This window comes from Trachymyrmex cornetzi, unplaced genomic scaffold, assembly GCF_001594075.2.
Source record: "Trachymyrmex cornetzi isolate Tcor2-1 unplaced genomic scaffold, Tcor1.1 scaffold346, whole genome shotgun sequence".
Taxonomy (NCBI): domain Eukaryota; kingdom Metazoa; phylum Arthropoda; class Insecta; order Hymenoptera; family Formicidae; genus Trachymyrmex; species Trachymyrmex cornetzi.
The window spans coordinates 583707-607784 of NW_017298173.1; the positions used below are offsets into that span (position 1 = coordinate 583707).

At 34.8% G+C, this 24078-nt stretch overlaps 1 protein-coding gene across 5 annotated transcripts; it reads left to right on the plus strand.

Moving 5' to 3' along the window:
* The first annotated feature begins 4974 nt into the window (after positions 1-4974).
* ine (solute carrier family 6 member inebriated) lies at positions 4975-24002 on the plus strand. 5 transcript variants are annotated; one of them, XM_018510657.1, is made up of 13 exons: positions 4975-5507; positions 8855-9131; positions 9822-10622; positions 15210-15397; positions 18524-18658; positions 19842-20067; positions 20261-20528; positions 21121-21349; positions 21570-21682; positions 21979-22119; positions 22202-22402; positions 22732-22908; positions 23430-24002. In XM_018510657.1, exons 3-13 carry the CDS (start codon positions 9838-9840, stop codon positions 23607-23609), a joined length of 2643 nt encoding a protein of 880 aa, XP_018366159.1. In that variant the 5' UTR covers positions 4975-5507; positions 8855-9131; positions 9822-9837; the 3' UTR covers positions 23610-24002. The 5 variants fall into 5 exon arrangements, with proteins under 5 accessions (XP_018366159.1, XP_018366158.1, XP_018366162.1 ...); XM_018510660.1 differs by lacking the exons at positions 4975-5507; positions 8855-9131; positions 9822-10622 and adding exons at positions 11535-12155; positions 12506-12740; positions 12855-13010; XM_018510656.1 differs by lacking the exon at positions 8855-9131.
* The last annotated feature ends 76 nt before the right edge of the window (positions 24003-24078 follow it).

Here is a 24078-nt window from a genome sequence, read left to right on the forward strand (position 1 = left end):
CTCTTGGACCGTTGGGGGCAGAGCCGACCTTTATACTGGCGCAGTCCACGATGCGGAGACGCCAGCTTTTACATAACCCGGGAAAGTTTATTTCGGCTCGACCGTCCGCGTTGCTCCCTCTAAGAATTCATAGAATCGGGAGCACACCGTACAACGGTGACACCCTCTTAGATGCACAGGTGTCATCGCCGTGACACGGCGTGTGGTCAGGTCACCCACCTGCGCGCACCTGCGGGAAACCTGCGGAGGGACCACCCGCAGGCACCAACGCGGCGTGACGCGTGTTCGTCTATATATACGCGTGCAATTACGCTCCGACCTGGAGATTTTCCTCCTCGCAATAACAGTTCGGCGACGGTCCATACGGCTTGCAGTTTTCGCCCTTACGTAATGACACATATGAGGCGACCGCCTTGCGCAACCTGCAGACTCGAACTCGAGAACTCGACGACTTCTCCTTTTCGATTGCCGCCAGCGGCTTGATCTCGCGAAACCATCGCTTGAGAGAGAAAAAAAAGGGGTAAAAAGAGAATGACTGAACGAAGTCGAGAGAAAAAGAAAAGGAGAGAGAAATAAGGTGTTTATTACTGTTCTAGATACTCTGTATATGTTCTAGAGCAAGCTTTTCAAGAACAATACAGAAGTAACTGAGAGAAAATGTACAAAGAAAATAATATAGAGTATAATAAGGAAAATAATAATATAAATAAAGAAAGTAATAAAGAAAATAAATAAAAATAAAATTAAAAAGCGACAATAAAAGATATGGTACAAACAGAAAAAAAATAAAGAGCGTAATCAAAGAGACGAGAGAGGGAGAAAGAGAGAGAGGGGAGGGGGAATTAATCGATTGTCTTCTCAGTGAAATGATTTGGTCCGGTTTTGCGACGTCCAATACTATACGCTTCTTGCGCAATATTTCGATACCGAAGATTCAAGCCAGTACATTTGCGAGTTAGCATTAGATAATGCAAATGAGCGTAAACGTTTCGTTCCTGAGATAAGATTAATTAATGTCTATCGGATAAAGCCAAATACACAATTAAAAAGTACAGATAATAAAAATAACAAATTTCAATCTATTTTAATATATACTAAAATAAGTTAAAATCTATTATTCTTTCTCTCTCTAATGCCTCTACTTCTTAATTGTGCATTAATTTACATAAGATGACTTGTATGGATCAACGAATGATTTAACGAAGGATTCTTCTATTTTACTTATTGAGACAGCCATATACTCTCGAAATTTTTTGGAGTACATAAAATCTCAGTTTAAAGAATGAAAATTGAGCCAATTTAAAAAAAAACTGGTTCAATTTTCAATCTTTAAAAGTGAGACTTTATTCTTCAGAGTAACAATTATTGTTTATTACTATCTCTATAGATTTCGCGGGAAAGATTTCCATGAAGCAATTGAAAAACATATCACGTTGAAATACGAAAAAAAAACATTAGAATATTTTTTTTATGTTATGTGACGTAAGTATTGTATTGCACCTCACGGAAATGTCGAGATAATCTTTATTATCACATAAATGAAACGTAAAATCGGTCTCGGAATAGAAATCTCTATTTTTCGATAAATCGCGACGTCAGAGAGATGGGCGCGTTCGCGAGCCTAGACAATGACTACAGGGATTATTCGACAGGAAATTACAGAAATATTCCACGTGGGCTTTAATGTCAAATGCAAACGAACGCGCGTGATGTTCCATTGTAAAAGGTATGGGCTTCTTATGTGCTGCGATCCAAAAATTCGAATTGGTTTTCAGATTTTTAATGTATGCAAATTGAATGAAAAGCAAATACCTTCTAATGCATTCCAAATTATCGCAAGTTCATTTTTTACTTTACCGTTCAAAATTTCTTAATCCTTCGGTGCCATACCATGAGAATGATACACTTGAGTATGGCATATCCAATTAATTGGATTGCTTATAACTTTTATTATAAAACTGAACTTATTGAAAAAAATTTTTTATCAAAATGCTAAACGTTAAAAAACAGTAAATATATGTATATATATAATGTACCTTAATAAAAAAGCTAAGCAAAAAAATATTAGAAAAAATATTGGAAAGAAAAGCCAGATCTGCCATATCGAAAGTGACATTGAAGGGTTTAAGAATTCCAGCAACATTATAGCGAAGGTTTTGTTATGCAATCGATGATTATGTTGTTGTAGCTCAACGCAAATTTAACGCGATAAATCACTGAAATTCCAATCGTGCAGTTTATTCTCCGAGCGGATATTTTCTCTTCAGGTGCGAAGAAGGCAAAGGTTACATTCAATAGTACCTATCACTTAACCTTAGGGTAATGACACCGGCGTCTCAAGCACCCGTTACCCGGTTTTCCGTGGGAATTGAATCCACAGACAACCGCCAGGCTTGGTCCTTGGCCCAATGATCCCAACAGTATGGTAGCGTGTGCGGCTGCAAGTGCACATGTAGACAAGGGTATTACGCGATAATCAATGTTTATCGCGTAAAAGGAATCGTAGTGAAAGGAAATGGAACCTTCGTTAACTGGGGTGTGAGCCAAATGAGAAAACCACCTAAGATCGGTCGGAATTTCGTTACTTTTTTTAATACACGGGTTTGTAACTCATATAGATTTTTATGAGCTTTTAGATGGCTTTTACTAGTTTTGTTAAACAATAAAAATTATTTACACAAAATATTGTGTACTCTATAAATGTATTGTTGTTAAATATAATTATTGTAAATAAATCATTGTCTTAGACTTACAAAATGAATAGATTACATAGAAAAATTTATAAATGAATGTTCAATTTAAGTTTATTGTTAAATTCATATACAATGTAAAATTATATTCAATTTTACTTCTTTTGAATTATTTGTATAAGTCACCATTGCTCCTATTTAATATGTTGTTAATTTGACTAAAACAATAGTGTTAAACAATTTAACTAAAAAAAAATAATATATTAATTATTCAAATTTAATTTATTATTTACTAATTATAAATGCATAAAGTAATATGGATAATGTCTATTAAACAATTACATTAAAACCGACCACAGAAATAGATTGATTTTGATATATATAGAAGTTAAAAATAAGATAATATTATTTAACATTGCTTCTTTAATATTTAACAATGTTAAAGCTAAAAAATCACTTTATCTTTAGCTTTTTTTCTCTAAAGTCTAAAGTATATCATAACTTTTTTTATTTCAAAATCTTTTTTTATATCTTCTTTATAGACATTATTTTGAAAAGTACCCTATTTATAAGAACAAATCAGAGATAACATACTATTAATAATATAAATAATAGATAAACTAATCCAATAATCTAATCTTTACATATTTTAAAATAGTTTTTTATTATTGCTTTTTATAAAGACTATTAGAATAAAATTAAAATAATGTTTTTTGATAAAATAAATTAAAAAGTAATTAAAACATAAACAATACAGTTTCATGGCTTGTCGTCGTCTGCGTATTCAGTAAAATAGAAGTTGACGCTTGCTTTGTGTAAGCTTAAAGTCACCGCAGTAAATACGGTTGCTACTGAACAGGCGAAAACCAATGTTTCACATGTCATATATGTAAGATGAAACTAGCAACTATAAACTCTAATTATTGTACTATATACATACATATATACAATAATAATTTAGAGTATCATTAAGTATAAGCGAAATATTGTATTTAACTTTCAATAATAATTTGGAAGAAATCCCATGCTTGGTAATCAAGTGGTCTTAGAAATATTCGTTGCCCAATCAGCATCTGAAAATTCGGTGTGTGTATATATCTAATAGAATCTCTTTCAACTATACCTCCAGGCAAACACAAAGTTACATGTAACGTACCCGTTAGTTGTAATTTCCCATACACTCAACATACCTGTAATATAACACACGTGTTATATTACAACTAACGGGTACGTTACATGTAACTTTGTGCTTGCTGGGCTTCTACCAGATTTATAGACAGATAAGCAGATATCAATGCTATTTTAATGATGGGTAAACCGCTTCAAAACTTCAGACTTGAGAAAGCGACCTTGTGCCGAGAAGAAAATGCGAGGCTGTCAACTGCCTACATTAAAAGTTGGTCAGTTATTGGTGTTAACAGTGATGCGATATCATTCTCAATCAAATATACAAAGTGCAGAATTCTAGATATTTTAGGTGTTTATCCTGTTTTATATTTATGACAGAAAATCGTAAAATAAAATCTCAACTCAATTAATTGTGCAAGAATAGAAAAGTATAAAATCTTCTTGCAATTAATTTACGAATGTATTACACGTACTTCTCTTTTGAATAAAATGAAAAATTCAAAAATTTTTCTATGTTGTACTTGAAAGTAATACAAGAAATTTAAGCTGCGATTTAGAATCTGAATAAAAAATTATTTCAGTAAGAAGTAGATATGTTCTTAAAAAGTAATTAAAATAAAATTTAAAAAATTGTCATTTAAGCTACGAAATTGTATCGTTAAATATAAATATTGAATCATTTCATATGTTTACGACATTCATTCTTATACGGAAAATATGGATAAATTTCCAATTCCAGTCACTTTTTGCAGAGATTATACACCTGATACATCTTTAAATCCTGACATCGATAACAATAAATATTTGTTCATTTACCAACTTGAAATTTGGATATCAATCTTTTTTCTCTTCGCAATCATTATCGCGTCTTTCCTACTCTGTCTTTCCTACTCGTTTCGCTAATAAGTATTCGAACTTTGATCCGAGAATCTGAGAAAACTGAATCATTCACAACTCGATCTATCTATTCATCTTCCTCTCTGATGGCATGACCGAGCATACGTTGATACCTCCCCCTACATGACCCCGCTAAATAGTCGTCGAGGCGCTGACCATGAGAGAGGTGGGCACGCATCCAGAGGAGGATATCAGCGGTCTCCCCCCCTCCCAGAACCGGCCGAGTAGTTGTAAGCGAGTCATACGATTCGGACTCGAGTCTCTCAACTATGCACGCGTCGCGAATCACGCACGTACAACGGCGCTGACGTCGCGGTGTGGGTATCACACGGTGTGTGGTGTGTGTGGGTGCTGTGCACGCGTATATACGTGCGTGCCGTGCACGCGTGTATGTATGTGTGTCACGAATCGCGGGCAATCGCGAGTCGCGACGCACGGGCGTACACATGAACCCGGATCGCCGTGAAACGCGGGTTCACGGCGGTGTTGTCGCTTCGCGGCCCGAAAGCGATCACTCCGAAGCGATTGTTCACTTCGATCGTGCGATTTTATTCCGAGAAAAAGAAACGGGGGAAAAAAAGAAGTGAACGGAGAACGAACGCGCGCCATACCGCGCAGATGAGAGTACACGTGATACGTTCGAGAAACACGCGCTCGCGCGTACGTATGTGTGTGTGCGCGCGCGTACAGTGGATGTAGTCTCGTTATCACTCGAGTGATACGCGGATGACTTTTGCTCGTCTCGTCGAGACGCATCCGATCAGGATTTTCAGGCACGCTGCAATCTGACAGGTAATGCACTTCGCGTGACGTGTGACGCGCTTGGAAGTATCATCGAATGATGATGCTTACCTGTGACAACTCGTTCCCTCCAAAAAGCGCGCGCTCTCCGATCTCGATTTCTCGCAGCGTGACGCACGATTGTTTTTCCTTGTTAGTGAAAGTGCAAAGTTTCGTTTTTACATAACAATGCTTTGTAATTTTCAAATATATTCCCAAATTTTTTAAGATTCGATTTATGAATTTTATTTTTATCGTATAAAATATAGAAAAATTAACAAATATATATGTATGTATATATGGCATATTCTACGTGTCAGTTCACCTAAAAATAAATTATTTGGGATTTTTTAAATGATCATCATAAAAGATAAAAAAAAAATGAATATATTGTATGCCTTGCATCCAAGATATTAGAAGTGGTCGTTTTAACAAATTTTCCGTTTTTTTTTACATCTGTAATAAAAATTACAAAATATATCAAGTTTTTATAATAACTAAATATACATTTTTTAGAATTTTTTATTATTTTACGTCATAATGATAACTTTAGTGAAAAAAATATAATAATACAAAAAATCAATTTTTTAGTTTTAAATAAATATAAATGAGAAATTATATCCACTTTTAAAAATCTGAAACAATTTTCAAAAATATTCTAATATATATGCAAAATATGGTACCATAAAGAAATTTTGGGATCGCAATGGAATTCACTCGTAAACAAATATTCTTTGCAAAACAAAATTTAAATTTTAGCCTAATCACTATAAAACAAAGATACTTTAAGGTACTTTCTTTTACATTTAATTTTTTAATATGTTATTGCTCAATTATTTGTTAACGATCGTAAAAAATTTAATGTTTTTTTAAAAAGTATAATTATAAAAAATTAATGTTTTAATTTGAAAGTATGGAAAAAATCTTTAAAAATTCATAACAACTCATCTTCATAAATGAAGAAAAGAAAACGTTTTGAAACGACTACATCCTCAATATTTTGAATGCAAAGTATATAATATCTATTTCTTTTACCTTCGACCCAATATTAACATGTTTTTATTTAAAAAATTCTAAGCAGTGTATGTCCTGACACAAGGAATGCGCTACACACACACACACACACACACACACACACACACACACACACACACACACACACACACACAATGTCCCGAAAGATAAAGTAAAAAGCATTTTAAAGCTTAAAACTTGTACATAGCTTTACGTCGTTCTTAAAAACAATTTTATCTTTACAATTCTATATCTTAACAATGACTTGATTGCAAAAGATTCGAAAAACAGTCTGAAATTCAAAGTTTATATTTTAATACTTTTAATTATTTTTAAATTTAATTGTGCAGAACTCGGGGGAGGGGGGGTAAGAAATTTTTGCGATGTTTTTTTGCCGAATTTAAATGTTGATTGTAAAAAATACAATATTTAATTTTTAAATCGCGTGATTTGGTAAAGAAAAATTGTAAGAAAATTTTTAAAGAAAACTTTATAGGTAAAACTGCACTTTTTTTTTAAATATTAAATTTTTTGTTGAGTAGTATATATACGTAACAACGTCCATATTAATGTATAAACTTAATTAATAATAGACTAAATTTGAGTCAAATTTAATTTATTATTTATTAAGTTCATACATTAATATGAACGTTGTTTACTTTAAAACTAATTATAAAAATGAATTGTTTTACATTTTAACATATATGGAAGTTAAAAATAATAACATATTATATTGAACTCAGAATGATTACTATTGTTTGGTTATTATTGTTCCTTTAAAATTTAACAGTGAATATAAATATATATATATATATATATGTTTATGTGTAAAATATTATTCTCTATGATTATTGCCTTTCTAACTTTTCGTTATTTGTCGATATTGCAAAAAACTTGTTTGCCTAAGTAATTAAAAAATTATAATTAGTGCCATTACTATTCCACAGCGATCGTTTGATGTAACGCTTGATGTAACGGCTGTCCGCGTGAAAATTGTTTAAGCATTATAAGACATTTGTAAACATTGTTGAGCGTAAGAATTTTGTAACAAATCATATTAGATTAATAGCCGTACGCACCTGCGATGACACTATCTCTAGCTATCAGAATGTCGTAAAGAGTCGCGCAACATAGTCAGTCGTATCTGCAAGGAGTACGCGCACGGTCACGTGGCTGTTTCTCATCGTTATGTCGAGACGAAAGAAAGTTGTTTTAGCGGATTTAAGTTTTAAAACGGAAACAAGAAAAAATCAAAGTTAAATGGGTAAATAAAATAGAATTAAATAATATTAACATTTAGAAATTTAAAGTCATGGTACTTAAGACAAGCTGAAACAAATCGAAAAATTTAGACCTTTAAACTTATGAGAATGTTAACGTTAAAAGTTCCTTATAATTAAAGATTCTTTACAATTTTTAATAAAGAATGTTAATATTTGCGATTTTTGAATAATGATATCTTCTTTATGTTTAACGATATTAACAGTAGAATAATAATTTACGTGCATATATTTTTATTATTTAATAATATTTACATAAATTTAAATATATTTATCAATGGAAAGAGATAAAGAAGAAATTAAATTGATTAATTTAATTATTTACATATTGCAACAAAAGTCGTGACAAATCTCAGTAAATGAACCACAATAAATTTGATAAAAAATTAGTGAGTACAAATCAATCACTTTGACTGTTTTCATAGTTTTAATATTGATAAACGTAATAAATATTTGTATTATGTAAATAATTAAAGTTTCATAGAATATTATTTGATTTCTATTAATGATATAATGAAAATCATTCGTCAGTAAATAATTTAAATCGTTGGTTGTACAAATTTCTCGAATTGATATTCGTCGCGAGATGGCATCTAATATATATATTCGACAATTTATGTTAATCGTATGAACTACCACAGAGAGAAATACTCCTCGCGCCACTCAAAGCTTGTTCGCACCGGTAATCATGTTATGGATGATACAATTCGCGGATGTGTGTTAAATTGAATATTTCATTGAAAACATCCCAGAGAACATTCGTGGAATATAATTACTCTTAAAGTGTAGATCAAACATTTAAACAATTTCATGAAAATCTTTGTAAGAGAGACATTTCTGCACAAAAAGAGAGAACGATAGGAAAGATAAATGCATAAAAAATATATAAAATACATTTTTATAAATAATAATAAATGGAAAAATTTTTATAACATCATACAAATACGAATATTTTTAAAAATTAAGTTTTTAAACAATTTTTCAAAACACATAATCAGTTTTGCGAGTATTGTAATGTATTATATGTTATTAAGGTCAGTCACACACTATCAATCCGTGTTATAGGTCAGTCACAGACTATCAATCCGAACTTTGATCACGCTGTTTGATACAATGCAACGTATTCTTCTCGTTTGAACTCTACAAGTATTTCATCGCCTCACTGGCCACTACCACCTTCGATAAAATCGGCGGCAGCCCAAACAATGGTTTGATGTCTCTCGTCATCGTTTATTTATAAGTTCCTTTCTGGGTGTCTCAAGATTGTCGAAAGTCTTCTATCTTCTGAATTTTACAGTAAATCTGGAGCCAACCTTTCCTTTGATTCGACGGATGTGCGCGCGTATGTGTTTGTGGTTATTTAATAATTTCTGTATCTTGTTTCTTCTATTCACATGTCTTTCGAAGAATCGTATGTGTGTTATTTATATACACTGGACCAGTTGTCACAATTTAGTGATTTGCGATTTTACACTACACGATGCGCCTAAAGGTTTAATTAAAATTTAATATCTTGCTAACTATTAGCATCAATATTATTAAATTGCTTGTCAGATACTATTAAATTGCTTGTCAGATATTATTAAATTACTTGTCAATTTAATAATATATGATATTACTCTAGTTTTGTTTATGATTGCGCTTTAATATTAAAAAAGATTTTGACACATGGTTTACACAGAATTGGATATATATTATATAAATTTATACTGAAATATTTAAGTACTCAGATCCGCTTTAAAAATAGGATTACTTCTCTTAATTAAAAAATTTAATTAACTTAAAATTCAAACTTAATTTATGCGACATTTAATCGTAATTTATCATTGATTTTTACATATCGTTAAATTTAAATTTATTATTAGAATATACTATTCGTACTGTGCTTTCCGTTTTTATTGTAAAGTTTTATTTTACTGCCAGATAAAAGTTGGTCGCTTATAACTACCAATTTTCCTAAGATACTAATAGAGGTCTTTTTCCCCTTCCTCAATATACATGTATATATATATATATCTCTCTCTGTCTGTAGAAGTGGTCATGCGATTATGGACACCGAGAGCGGTAACAACGATAGCGGCATCAATGGCAGCACCAGTGACGAACCGCGCAACGAGAGCAAGTCCGTCCTACCAAAGCACGGGGATGCTACCCACGGCAAATTCCTCGGCAAACAGGCCGGCTGCGTGCGTAAAATGAGCACGATGCTTGAAGAAGAGGGCGACGTGTCCGACGACGCGGATCCAGACGTGATCAGGATCCGCCGTCAACATCAAAAACGCCCCGAGATCGAAGCCGAGTGGTCCTCAGAAGAGGAGAGAGATCGTTTGCTGAACACCGCCAAACATGAGATCCTCGTTGTGCCGAGCACTAGTGGTAACAATGTCAAAAGGGTGGCCAGCCACGAGGACAGTCCCGAAAGTATTCCTCGAGATAAAGGCCATCGTCGACGGCCGCAGCCACGGCTGGTGCTTGATCAGGCTGACTCCGGGTCGAGTTCGGATCGCGACAACGGACTGCATAGCCCTGGCAGATCGAGCGCCAGAAGCATTGATCCACGACACTATCGTCATTATTGTGCCAACGTGCGTTCGCCGAGAATCTTCAGCATGGATGAGAACCATCAGCACTGTCCCTGCTGCCATCAATTATCACCTACCTGGACCTCTCTGTACACGGAGAACAACGGAAGTCAGGCTCGCTCATTCCCCGACACGATCTCGATCAGATCTCTGGCGTCGATCGGCCTGGGCTCTTCTGACGGCCGGAAGCTCACGATACGTAGAGTTCCCACTTCGCCGTCGGAGCTGCTTAACGTGGTACATCCGCCACCGTAAGTGAGACACATTGCCTACGATTGTGCCTCGGTACTTTCGAAGAAACGGCCGCGTGAATCACGTTCCACGTGATAGCGCGCACGCGTGCCCGTTTGAACGTGAGTACGCTTTCGTGCAAAAACGAATAGCGGAGTCTGTAAAAAAAAGAACGATCAGGTTACGTTCGTATTTTATCTCTTAAAACGAGATGCACGTATATACAGAAGTTCGGTGGCGAACAGAAGAGATAGAAATTAGTTCTGTGTCGCTGTTTCTGATATACGCGATTAATTTCACCGCAATTAATCTCACTGAATTTATTCTTTTATTTCTTTGAAGAACGTTTTTCCTTAAAAAGAAATTAGTCTTCAAAGAGATAATTACGATGCTACACGAAAAAAAAAAACGGTTTTGCTAAGGTTTCTAAAAATTTTAAGCTACATACAGATCTGAAAATAATTTTGTTCAACGACAATAATTACGTAGGAATCTCAAGCTTGATGATCAATGCTGCAAAAAGTTTTGATATTCTAACAATTTGAGGTCCTACATAATTATTTTGATATATATATAGTCCAATAAAATTATATTCAAATCTATATCTATATAGCTAAATTTTTAGATATTTTAGCAAAACTGTCGTTATATATCACGTATATACAGATTTAAAAATAATTTTATTTGGACCATATCAAAATAATTGTATAGGTTCAAACATGTTATTAGAATATTAAAACTTTCTGTAACATTGTTATCAATTTAAACGTACTACGTAATTACTTGGATGATCCAATGAAATTATTTTCAAATTTGTAAATTATTTTCAAATCTAACCAAATTTTTAGGTATTTTAGCAAAACCGTTCTTTCCATGTATAATTATTAGAGCGCCCGTTTTGTAATAGTATAAGTATAAAATAAAAAATTTCGTGTTTACACGTTTGATGAGGACACGCGTGATGAAAATAATATATTGGGAGAGAATTATCAGAGACAAGATTTCTTTTAAGAAAAATAATATAGCGCTCACTTGAGATAACACCTAAATCCCACTAAATCATCGAGACAGTTTTATCTAAAAAATTGGCAAACACAATCGAGGCAATCGATGATCGTTGAATTTTAAATTATTTTCCCGTCGCGTTAAATTAAATTATTCCTTTGTTTAACGTGTCCTTATCTCCAATTCTAAGATACATCATAATCGTGAATTAGCAGCATAATTAAATTGTGTGACAAAAGCTCTATCGCCCATATGCTTCTCACATAGGATCTAATACTTTGTGTAAATATCCTAAATAAACTGAACCGTTTTACGTGACACATAAAAATGAAGCTGTAGCCCGATGTATCCTTCAGTAGAAGAGCTCCGCGAAGCAGTTCGAGAGCGCATTGTTCGAAAACTATCCTGACGATTATCTCCAAACAATAAAGATACTGTAAAACGTTCCGGAGGTGCTTGCCTAATGCGTGTGAATTGTATCGCAAGTTGCAAATTTGCCACTTCGCTTTGTCGCGTTGATGCAGCACAATTTTTTTACACTATTCAAGGTTAGTCGCATCAATTATTAATGGTTAACTAAATTTACCGTTCCTTTCTAGGTTATAGTTTTAAAGCTAAAGAATAGAGAATGCGCGAGATAGAAGATAAATAAAATAAATTTTAATGTAGGATTAAAATATATGTCAGATTGAAATAATTATGTAATAATAGATTACATAACATTAATAGATACAGTAAATAAATAATAATAGATTGAAATATATTACATTTATCCTTTTTTTTAAGCTTTCGCTACTAAAATTGACTCTAGAACACCTATTGAATTTTCCATACAGATCGCCTTAAGTGCAATTTAGGATCGTTCTCGCTATGGACTAATATTAATTGCTGTTGATAGAATTTTCACACTGCATACCTGCATTGCAATCAGGACTATGATCCGGAAAGGAGCAAGAGTCAAGTTAGTTAATCGACAGCGTCGATGAAATTGGCTCTCAATTTACCACGGATAGTTCTAATCAACGTTTGTCGCTACCTGTTCTAAAGCGCGGAAGCTGCTGCATCAGATTCACCTCGTGTCCGCAAATTAGAGTCGGGAGATCGAAACCGGTATAATTTCCGATATAATTTCGGTGAGTTCAAATGTCGGTGTGCTATACACGTACGAAAACGGTCTCCGCTCGCGAGATACGAATCCACCGTCATCGAAAATTGAATTCACCTATTAATTAGACCGGTCTAGTTAGACCGGTTTCGATTGCTCTGATTAGGGCCTCGTCTATCATCGGGCTGCGGCGGATTCTACGTACGTGACGAGAGATGCGCTACGCGTCTAAGCTCGACGCGAAGCCGTCAGATCTCGTCATCCAGGGTCTGCAATTCCGGCGTATCGTCCCGAAGACGTAAGTGGATAATAGGTGTACAATGTAAGACCCCACCGGTTGTTGTAAGTAGGTGTGCTTGTGCGGTGTGACATATTGTTGCGATTCCGTCCTGCTTCTTCCATTGAAACGGGACAGCGCTTGAAACGACCCGTAATCGTCGTCCTACATTTAGATCTTGTCACATCTCGTTTTTGAAGCGGCGCGCACACGGGTCTCCCGTGTGTGAAAACGATACCCGTCTTCATGAGATCGTTAACGCGAATAAAGAACGGAGCGCTCTGCACAAAGAGAACGATTTTGATGAAATATTTAAAATTTAATTGGAATTACAGAATTGAAAATTATTTTTTTAAACTATCAAAATAAAACACTCAAGCATGGTGAGTAAGAAAATTTATAGTTATTGTAACAATCAGCTTGAATAATATCTCATTTATTTCAAGAGTTTTAACAAAATTATTTTTGGATCTATATTTAGCTAAATTTGAGATTGCTTTAAAACATTTATAAAAATGGATCAAAATTATCCTTACTCCACTTTCCCTTGATAGTCAGTAAATAGTCGTAAAAGGCATATGAAGTGAGGTTAAGCCTATTTTCACTTCATGTTCTTTTTACGACTATTTACTGACTGCCGAGAGGGGGGAGAGGTAAGAGTAGTTTCAGCCTATTTTTATATGTGTTTTAAAGCGATCTCATTATTTTGTTTCGCCCAAATTTTCTTTATTTATAAATGGCATGCAAGAAACTTGATTTCTTAAATAATTTAACATCTGACACAATCGCGGCGACTAGTCAAGAACCTTAACATCTTTTGTAAATTTACTTTTCATCAATTGTTAATTTACTTTTGCAAATATTTACTTACTAGAAAAAATTTGTAAGTTACAATTTCACTTACGCGTGTGTGTAAAAATGTAAAAATTACTCAAATTATTCACTATAATTGTTACATGAAATTTTTTTACAGCGTATGAAATAGAGAGAAACCGGAAACACTTTTCTCAAAGTCCTCAAATAATATGCGATACAATTACGTCTATTAATATCACCTTTAAAATCGTAATATGCAGTAATTCGTCTGAAATTAGTCCTTGTCTTCTCCAGTGCGAAAATTCTGTCGATCGGTGCCATCTGACACTCGTCTTCGTTACTGTCATATTTACGATGACATATACGTATATCTTCTTTAAACAAAAAAAAGCTACTGACATGCCGTATACGAGGCGCATTATCGTATCCACGATGCTTCCGCGGCGTGGTATATTAGTTTTCCGTTGCGAAACGAACGGGAATGTACACAGGTGCGTCGCGTATATCTTTCAGCCATTGTCGACCGCCCTTTCCTGGCCCCTCCGCCGCCCATGGCGGCCTGACACCATTTCTACGCTCACCGCACCGTAAAGTACAAATTTACGCGATAAATGCATAAAAATTCCTCGATCCCGACGCTTACATAATGCACCGTGCAAAAGTCGGTTTTTATGTTCCATACTATTTCACGCGACGCTTTTATCACGGTAACACCGACTGGATTCTTTCCGGTATTGGCTCTCGTTCGTTTGCGAGCGCCCTTTGCCTATATATATGAACGCAAACGCGAGCGGAATCAGCGAGGTATAATTGGCGATCCTACGATATTTCGTGTAATACATGGACTGCGTTACCATCGCTAATCGGTACGTCACGTTATGACACTCGAAATCGACCGCTGTATAAACAATGACGATGAATATTTAATGGTCGCCATTGGACTTTATGTGAACGCGCGTCATGCAAATGAACCCGTAAAGCACGGCTGACACGTGACGCGCCTTTGTGTGATTTTCCGTCAAATAAATTTTTACAATGCATTAAGCACAGTTTCCGTAGATGCATAATACGAGGTGCGAAATCATTAAGCACTTGAAAGAGTCGTCACGGTAGTAATGATCCTTCGCTGATTTATTGTTCCGAGGGAATTTATAGAGACGTACTGCCCGCAAGTGATATCCTTCCCACTTTACGATGCGAAGATTAAATTATATATTATTCGCCTGGCGAAATATTTAATAAAACGTTTATTGCTGTTTTTCCATTAAACTGTCATAACTCGTAACATTTTTCTCAGAGCTCTCTCAATTTTTCTTTCGCATTCCACGCTGTAGATGTCTTTCGTTCGAGCACCGGCTACATTTGCAATATAAAAGCTTGACGTTGTGCGTTGCATTTTTGCAGTTTCGAGGATGACGTTTCTACGTGGACCAGCTATGACGATCTGGACGCGGACGATCCCGGCGATTATCGGCAGCCCAGGAGGCTTCACTGGGCGAATAAAATGGAATTTGTTCTCGCCTGTATAGGCTACTCCGTCGGTCTCGGTAACGTCTGGAGATTTCCTTACTTGTGCTACAAAAGTGGCGGCGGTGAGTCTCACGATAAATGCATGAATCTATTACGTAAATTACGCGTAATCGTGACGAGAATACCCGGTTTCACAAAGTGTGAAAGAAGTCTTACAAGATACACAAAAGAGCGAGCGAGAGAGAGAGAGAGAGAAAGAGGGGGAAAAAAAAGAAAAGAGTTCACGCAGATATTGCCTGCAGTTATAAGGTCGAAAAAATAAAGCAGATGTCAAATGAGCAGACACACAATCGCTACGTGTTCGCCATGATTAGCATTGCCGTGATAAGAACACGCGATTATTTTGCACGTTGCGAAATACGTCAGTGTCGGAACAGCTGACGGAGCAATCAGAATCCGTAATATTATCCTCCAATTTTTACGCGCTTGGAGCAGCTAATTTAAGTAACTCTAAAACGCTGTGCAATGTCTTTTCGTTTCCCTTTAAAAATATTCTTCAAGTATTTCTTCCAACGTTTTATCGTGGGAATAACGCGACGTGAAAACGTGGCGAATCGTAAACGATAAATTGTTGCACGTATTGAACCAGCCAATGATACTCTTCTCGTAGACGCGAGAAGAGTATTATTATCGAATAAAAATCGCGCGCGCAGTATAAGAAAAAAATTACACCCCGCGTCGCGGAAGGAACAAATTGAGGCGGCTCCTATGTTGAAAATCGCGACGTCTTGCGTAAGCCGAGCTTTAGATTCAGGGCAACGCGGAGAGCTCTCTCGCAATCCCGGCAACGTGACCGCGTATCGTGTTGCCGGTAATTTTCAAAGTCTGGAAGCATCCGGAGCCCGGATGCGTGGCGCAATTCGCTCGCGGAACTTGATACATGACCTTGCCGGAACACGGCTTACGCCGCCGGGCGCGGTAAATGATTTCAATGACACCGGTGTGGAAATAATAATCGGCCGAGTATCATCTCGGTGCTACGTGCTCTGTCGGTCTAAATTGAAGAGCCGGAAAACCGGCTCGGATAACGCGATCCGATTTAGACGATTGAAATGATTTATTGTTTCGCTCGGACGACGTCGATCTAAATTTACGCGAAGATTAAGGAGCTCAAAGTGGATTAGAGATCTCTCACTTTTATCAGACAAGCGCGTCGATCGTGTGTTATACATGTGATCTTCACCGCACACTCTGATATCTAGACATAATTTCGACGTTTATTTGACCGTCTTATAACTTTTTATTCTGCCTTCAGTCAAGACTTGTATTTCAAACGTTATTATAATATAAATAAGAATATACAGGGAAAGAATTTTTTGTTAAAATATCTAAAAATTTAAATACAGATCTGAAAATAATTTTGTTCACTATCAATTACATAAGAAATTCAAACATGATGAGCAACGCTCATCAGAAAAGTTTTGACATTCTAACAATTAGTTTGAGCGTCTTATATAATTATTTTAATAACCCAACCAAATTATTTTCAGATCTGTATTTAGCTAAATTTTTTAACACTTCAGCAAAACTGTTCTTTTCGTGTAGGATATAATTAGATACGGCAGAGAGGTGAGAAGAGAGACGGACAAAGATTATTTTAAAATTAACTAAGTGTCATTTATTTATTATTATGGTTTTTAAATTAATTTAATTAATTAAAAGATCACTAATAAAGATGTAGCATCTTATAAAAGTTATTTCCATTTGTAGAATATTACAAAACACTTTTATTTAATTGTAACTTTTGTATAATACATTTCCATGCTTATAATGAGCTGGAAACTACTCTGTAATTTCAACAGCCTATGCATGGGCAAGTTAATTCGTTATACAAATAGCACATAGTACTGATGTAAAAATACAGTGCATAATTTTGCAAAATCACATATTAAACGGAAGACCGGAAAATCAGAGGAAATAATGCGGTTCTACTTGCACACGCGAGATGTACGTTCCGATAGTCATTGTTACTGCGATACTCTAAATTGCATTTTCGTGATAAAGACGATACTGTAGTGAATAACTGTAACAACATTAATGCGAGTGTGCGTCATTATCCGCCTTGTAATGCGACGCGATTGGATTTTCGCCAGAAATTAAATCGCTCGTAATCATTATTGATATGTCACATTAAATCGGCTCCGACTGTTATCTCCGGCATTTTCGTTTAATATCGATAATTTATTTGGAGTGTGTGATCGCGTATATTATATCATCTGCAGCGAACTAAATGAAAACTGTCATTCGTGTCGTTGCTCGGCTCGGATTGAAGCGACGGAGAAAAACAGATCGGATAACGCCGTATGATTTATGCTCGTGACGTGTTGTGTAGCATTCCGTCGAGATTGGGAAATTTACATCTTTCCGCGAGATGTAAAAGAAATTACCGTACGTGCATGACTGTCGTGCATTTACGCAAATGGATCAAAATGTCCCAAATATAAAAAAATCTGTGTAACAGAATGAGATCAAATCATAATAATAGTCGCTGTAAGCGCGACAGAGTACGAATCGTGCGCTCGGAAAGCTGTATCAGCGTTTGGCAATGGAAGGAAACTTGCCAACAGCTGACTAATCGTCACCTCTCCCGTTCTCGCGGCAGCTAAATGCTCGATGTCAAATTAAGTCGTAATCCGTAGCGCCGCTACGGATCATCGTTTATTGCGAATAAAGAGTTACATCCAGTGACCTTGTCGCTACCCACAGTATGATTAATGTCGAGGTACTTATTACGTGCACGCGCGAACCTTGGTTTAGCAAAATGCTGGGCGAGACCTGTGTCTCCCGCTAACTGGATTAATCTTTTCTTTTTTTTTTTTTTGAGAGAGAGAGAGAGAGAGAAAGGAAGGCCATCATTCTTTACAGTTATATACCGAAAAGAACGGTTTTGCTGAAATATCTAAAAATTTAGCTAGACACAGATCTGAAATTAATTTTATTGGTCTATCAGATCTAAAAATAATTAGATAAGATGCTCAAATTTGTTGTTGAAACATCAAAAGTTTTTGCGGTATTGTTCATTATGCTTGAGTTTCCTACATAATTATTTTAATGGTTCAATAATATTATTTTCAAATCTGTATCTAGCTGAATTTTTAGATATTTCAACAAAATCGTTTTTTTTTTCGTATGTATGTTTAATGTTTAGCACCGAGGAGACCTCACTTATATCGATCGCATCGTTTCAGGTGTGTTCCTCGTGCCTTACTTTTTAATACTCGTAGTATGTGGAGTACCATTGCTGTACATGGAGCTCAGCATCGGACAATTCACTCGTCGCGGCCCAATCGGAGCCCTGGGTCAAGTATGTCCATTGTTGAAAGGTAAATGGATAAGAGTCGCGATGTGACAGATTGCCGATTAAATCTCCAACGACTATTTGATAAAAACTTCTCACGTGCTCATTTTTATAGCGTCGTAAAATACGTTGACTGGAAACATACTTAACTCGAAAAGAACAATTGAGTGAATATAATAGGATTAAAATTATCACTGTTTTATCCTCTTAGCGTCATTCTATCTTTATAGATCTTTTTTTTATTATTGACACTTGATCCCTTCTTTTTCTTTTAACAACTACAATTTTATTACCTGGACTAAACCCGTTCTGGTCGCCGAACGACGAGATTTTTTACATTTTATTTCGCCGGCTGACTACTCTATATTTGTATATTTATTAGTTTTAAAAATATGACGATCATTTATACACGTTTTACTTTTATCTTTCATAATTTATTAGTTGTTTCATATAATATTTGTGCCGCCGTGTGTTTACGCACTTTTAATCTCGATGTTGGTCTCTTATCACGTTCTAATTTAGGTATCTTTATTTTTAATTATTGACAGATGACATTTGTAGTTGATTCTTATATTTAAGACCGTCTTAAGTAATGTCTTAAGATGTTGATACGGCTCTATAATTGGCTTATGGCTTAATCTTAATACTATATACTTAAGATCTTTTTAAGTAATGTGTCAAAACGCTAATATGGCCTTATGATTAGCTTGTTACTTAATCTTACTATATACTTAAGATAGTTTTAAATATAAAAATTGACTATGAATACCAGTCTTATCGTCTATCATAATAATTTAATTTAATATCTATTTATTTTTTACGAATATTTTAATAAAGATAAAAGATAAAGATTTTCTGATAAAGAACTATAATGTAATTGAAATGTTCAGGATTAATTGTTACCATCTTCGTAAATAAAGATTATTTTTTACAATTATATTTTAATCAACACTCTAAATTAGCTCTCGTTGTTGACCTTGTTTTTGACCTATTATTTTGCATATTACGAACTATATTAATAATAATTACTTATTTTTAATTACTAATTAATTATTGTATTAATGATATTTATTTATTTTTGTTCTTTATTGCGGAAATTTGAGCGCTTTAAAGTTGTAATTTTACCTCGAGCCTCCTCGGAATATATATCCTAAATTGCATGTAATTATTTACAACATTATATTAATTATTAATATCTGTCTTTATAGGAGCAGGTTTATCATCAGTCGTAATATCATTTTTAATGTCTACCTACCATAATGTGATAATAGCCTACGCAATCTACTATTTCTTCTCGGCATTCCGATCGGAGCAACCATGGTCACGTTGTGACAACTCGTGGAACTCGCCGCGCTGTTGGCTGCCTAGTTATGGGTCCATCGATAATCGAACTCGGCCGAATCTGACAAGAACACCATCCGAGGACTTCTTCGAGTAATTTACACTAATTAATTCAATTTGTTATTGTAATTATATAAATATATGGATAATACATTACATGTATACTTTCTAAAAAAAAAAATTTTTAAACCTCTAGTTATTATATCGCGTGTAAGATAGTTCGTAAAACGATCGCGTGTTGTAGCTTCGAAGTGTTTAAAGAAAGAATAATTGCCTTTCTGTTTAGCAACAAGGTCCTGCAAATTAGTAATGGCATCGAAGAGCCGGGGATTTTGAGATGGGAGCTCGTGGCGTGCTTGATAACTGCATGGATCATGGTATATTTTTCGATCTGGAAGTCCATTAAGTCATCAGCACAAGTGAGATACCTGACAGCAACGCTGCCTTTTCTCCTAATCGTGGTCTTCCTCACGCGATCCCTCACTCTGGAGGGAGCCTCGAAAGGTCTGCAATTCTTTTTCCATCCACGCTGGGAATTGCTTGGCGATGCAAAGGTATCGTAATATCGATTTCTCAGTTAACAAGAAAAAGAAATATGATGAGTAATAGAATAATAGTATAGTCGTGATTAATAATAGAGATTATTCTATTACTGTAGAAAATGTATATGTGAAGACGTACACAAGTATAAATATACATACAGTATTATTGTGCTTAAAGCTTAAAAATGTATTAACAACTTAGCTTCAAATTAAAATCATGTCTTCTTTACATGATAAAAAAAGTATCTTATCTTGAATTTTTAGTTAAAGTTAAAGTTAATAAATGTTCAATTTAAATTAACTGAATATTTATAAATTCAAACTGAGAAATTTTATTAACTTTTACAGGATGGGAAAGCTATAGTGGCGCTGAAACAGTATATTCATATTTTGAGACAAAGAACGTGTGTGTGTAATCAAATAATGAATTATAATAAATCGTATTCAAGGAAAAAAGTTGTAAAATAGATTCCCATCCTCTAAAGGTTAAGCACCAAGATTTAGCTCAGATTAAAATGGCATTTTCCTATAATTAGTTGAATTATTCATATATTAGTCTAATATTTATTAATTATATCATTTATTATCAATATTTATTGATTAGGTCTGGATTAACGCCGCGGCGCAAGTCTTCAATTCTGTAGGAATCGCTTTCGGCTCGATGATATGCTTTGCGAGTTACAACCGATTCCACAACACAATCCTGGTAGACACCGTTGCTGTTTCACTCATAAACGCCTTCAGTAGTTTACTAGTTGGAATATTCTCGTTCGCCACAATCGGCAATATAGCGCTGGAGCAAAACATGTCTGTCGATGCTGTCCTAACCGATGGTACGTATAGAAATGAAGTTTACGTCACGCTAAATATGATAAATTATGTAAGTATCAATATAAGTATGTCACGCGCGTTATGGAGAGAAAGGGTATAAGATGTAGAATTTACAATGTCGAGAGTGTTGCATCTTTTTTTTTAATTTTTTCCTCATTTATTTGACATTGTCAGATTAACTCCCCCTGACATTTTATAGATAAATCATAATTTCCGTTCAAGGACCTGGTCTAGTCTTCGTCATCTATCCGCAAGCGCTAGCCAAGATGCCAGCTTCTCAACTCTGGGCTGTGCTATTTTTCTTTATGCTGGTCTGCCTTTCGTTAAACAGTCAAGTAAGCTTATATGACAAATAATGACAGATAAAACCTTATTTCCTATCGCGATGCTGTGTACACGCGCGATTACAGATTAATCTGTAAACAAACGCAATTACGTAGAATTGTATCGTCGTGCGAATTATCTATGGACATACAAACAGTGTCAGTCATAAAACGAAAAACAAATACTAGAATCACATTACTCAATAGCTTAATAAATGCAAATCGTATTTTAACAACCTTTCTATTTCGAAAATCGTATAATAATTGGACTTTTATAATGCTTTATTACATAAACTCCGGAATTTCAGTTTGCTGTTGTTGAAGTGGTTGTTACGTCGATCCAAGACGGTTTCCCGAATTGGGTGAAGCGTCATCTTCTCTGCCACGAAGTGCTGGTCCTTCTCATATGCGTCATTTCGTTCTTGTTTGGATTGCCAAATATTACGCAGGTAAAACGAATTGATGTTTACACAGTATAATAAAAATTAACGCGCTCTTATCCCTTACTAAATGATTTTCTGACTGCCTCAGGGCGGTATTTATTTTTTCCAACTAATAGATCATTACGCCGCATCGATGTCTATCATGTTCTTGGCGTTCTTCGAAGTAATTGCCATCTCGTGGCTTTACGGCGTACGGCGACTGTGCAATAACGTCAAGGAGATGACTGGACGCTTGCCTTCGAAATACTTCCGGTTCTGTTGGTTCCTCGCTGCGCCTCTTCTTATAATGGTATTCAAAAATATTAATTTTAGGATGTTAAAACTTTTATTCTGTATCGACAATCTATATATCCGAGTAACGACTAAAAAAATGTTGACTGCAAATCAAACAGAGTACGACGTTCCGGATTTAGAAACGGATTCACAGACGCTAATTATTCATGTTCGCGCAACTATTATTCTCAGAAAAACATGTTATATACCTTGATTTTATCTGATGATAACAATTATATAGATAATTGCTCGCTTTCAATCCTGCTCCCTTGCACTTATCTTCATGCAGTCGGCAATTTTCAAGATATATACGGCAGTATTATTACAATTACCTTATCTTCTTAGGCTGTATGGGTGTTCAGCTTAATTGATTATGAGCCGCCGACCTACCATAACGGTGATTACATATATCCATGGTGGGCAGAAGCGATCGGATGGGGCATCGCGTCTCTCTCCTTAATTTGCATTCCCGCTTTTGCCGTTTATGTATTCGTCAGAGCGGATGGTGCGACGTTTGCTGAAGTATGTTGAGTCTTATTAACACTGTTGAATTGAAGTCAATTAATTTATTACAAAAAAATTAACATTAGAACTATCAAAATAGTCTGAATAACTGATTGTAATTTTTTATTAAACTTACAGTACTATATTTTCTGAGATTTACCATAACTTTTATTACAATATGTATATAATTAAATTTCTTTATATGTATTTTTTCTCTTTATCTTTTAAAATATGTTAATTGTTGGTAGTTCTAGTGTTAATTATCTTATTAAAAAAAAATAAAAATGTTAATATATATTACTTTAATAATTTCTTTATTGTAACGAGAAATTTTTTTTGAAAATTGATAGAAAATATCTTTAAAAATTAACAAAAAATTTAACACTATGATTTTTCATATTATAAATAAAAAATCTATTATTTATACCGTTAAAAAATATTGTTAAATTGCTAAAAAAGTTCACTAAAAATAACTTTAAAAAAGTATTGCTAGAAAAGAAAGAGTATTTCACTTTCTGTACAAGAACTTTCATCCGCAGAGATTCAAAAATTCCATCAAACCACACTTCGAGGCGTGTAAAGTTTGCGGACAGGAATACTGCATGGAGCCCATGCACAATTTGCCAGAGCCGCCAGAGGACATGGTTAAGGAGCCACAAACGGACATGAATACATCCATACAACTGAATTCCTACAATCAAATGAAGCCTCAGACGTGATAATATATCGACTCGCAGGAATGACTCGCTTTTCATGATTGCGCTTAATCCACAGGATGCCAAAGCATTTTAAGAAATGATTGGTTAACAAGAAATGTCATTTGCTCGTATACTTTTATCGTCGGTCATTACGATAACTGTCGTGGGAGTCAACATTCCATATTTATAATCTCGTTATAAGGACGGTAATCACTTGCGAAAGAGTCATTAGGATAAGAATATATCTGTTATATACTTCTCATAAAGTGTTATTACTTCTTGTAAACTGTTACTCTTTACGCCATTGTCATGTGATAGATTATATAGACAAGCACTGATTTGACATAAGAGTATATTTCTGTATATATCGCAGCCAATACACAATCTGATGTGTACATCGTTAACTATAATTTTAATAAATTATTATATATTGTCCAAGAATGTATTTTTCTCAACGGTATCCGACTTTTCCATATTCTCTTAATTTTTT

Excerpts from the sequence above, each read along its gene's own strand:
- ine (XM_018510657.1), top strand. The coding sequence starts at position 9,838 with ATGGACACCGAGAGCGGTAACAACGATAGCGGCATCAATGGCAGCACC. Across the intron at positions 10,623-15,209 it reads AACGTGGTACATCCGCCACC|TTTCGAGGATGACGTTTCTA; the intron begins GTAAGTGAGACA and ends GCATTTTTGCAG. Across the intron at positions 18,659-19,841 it reads AGTATGTCCATTGTTGAAAG|GAGCAGGTTTATCATCAGTC; the intron begins GTAAATGGATAA and ends CTGTCTTTATAG.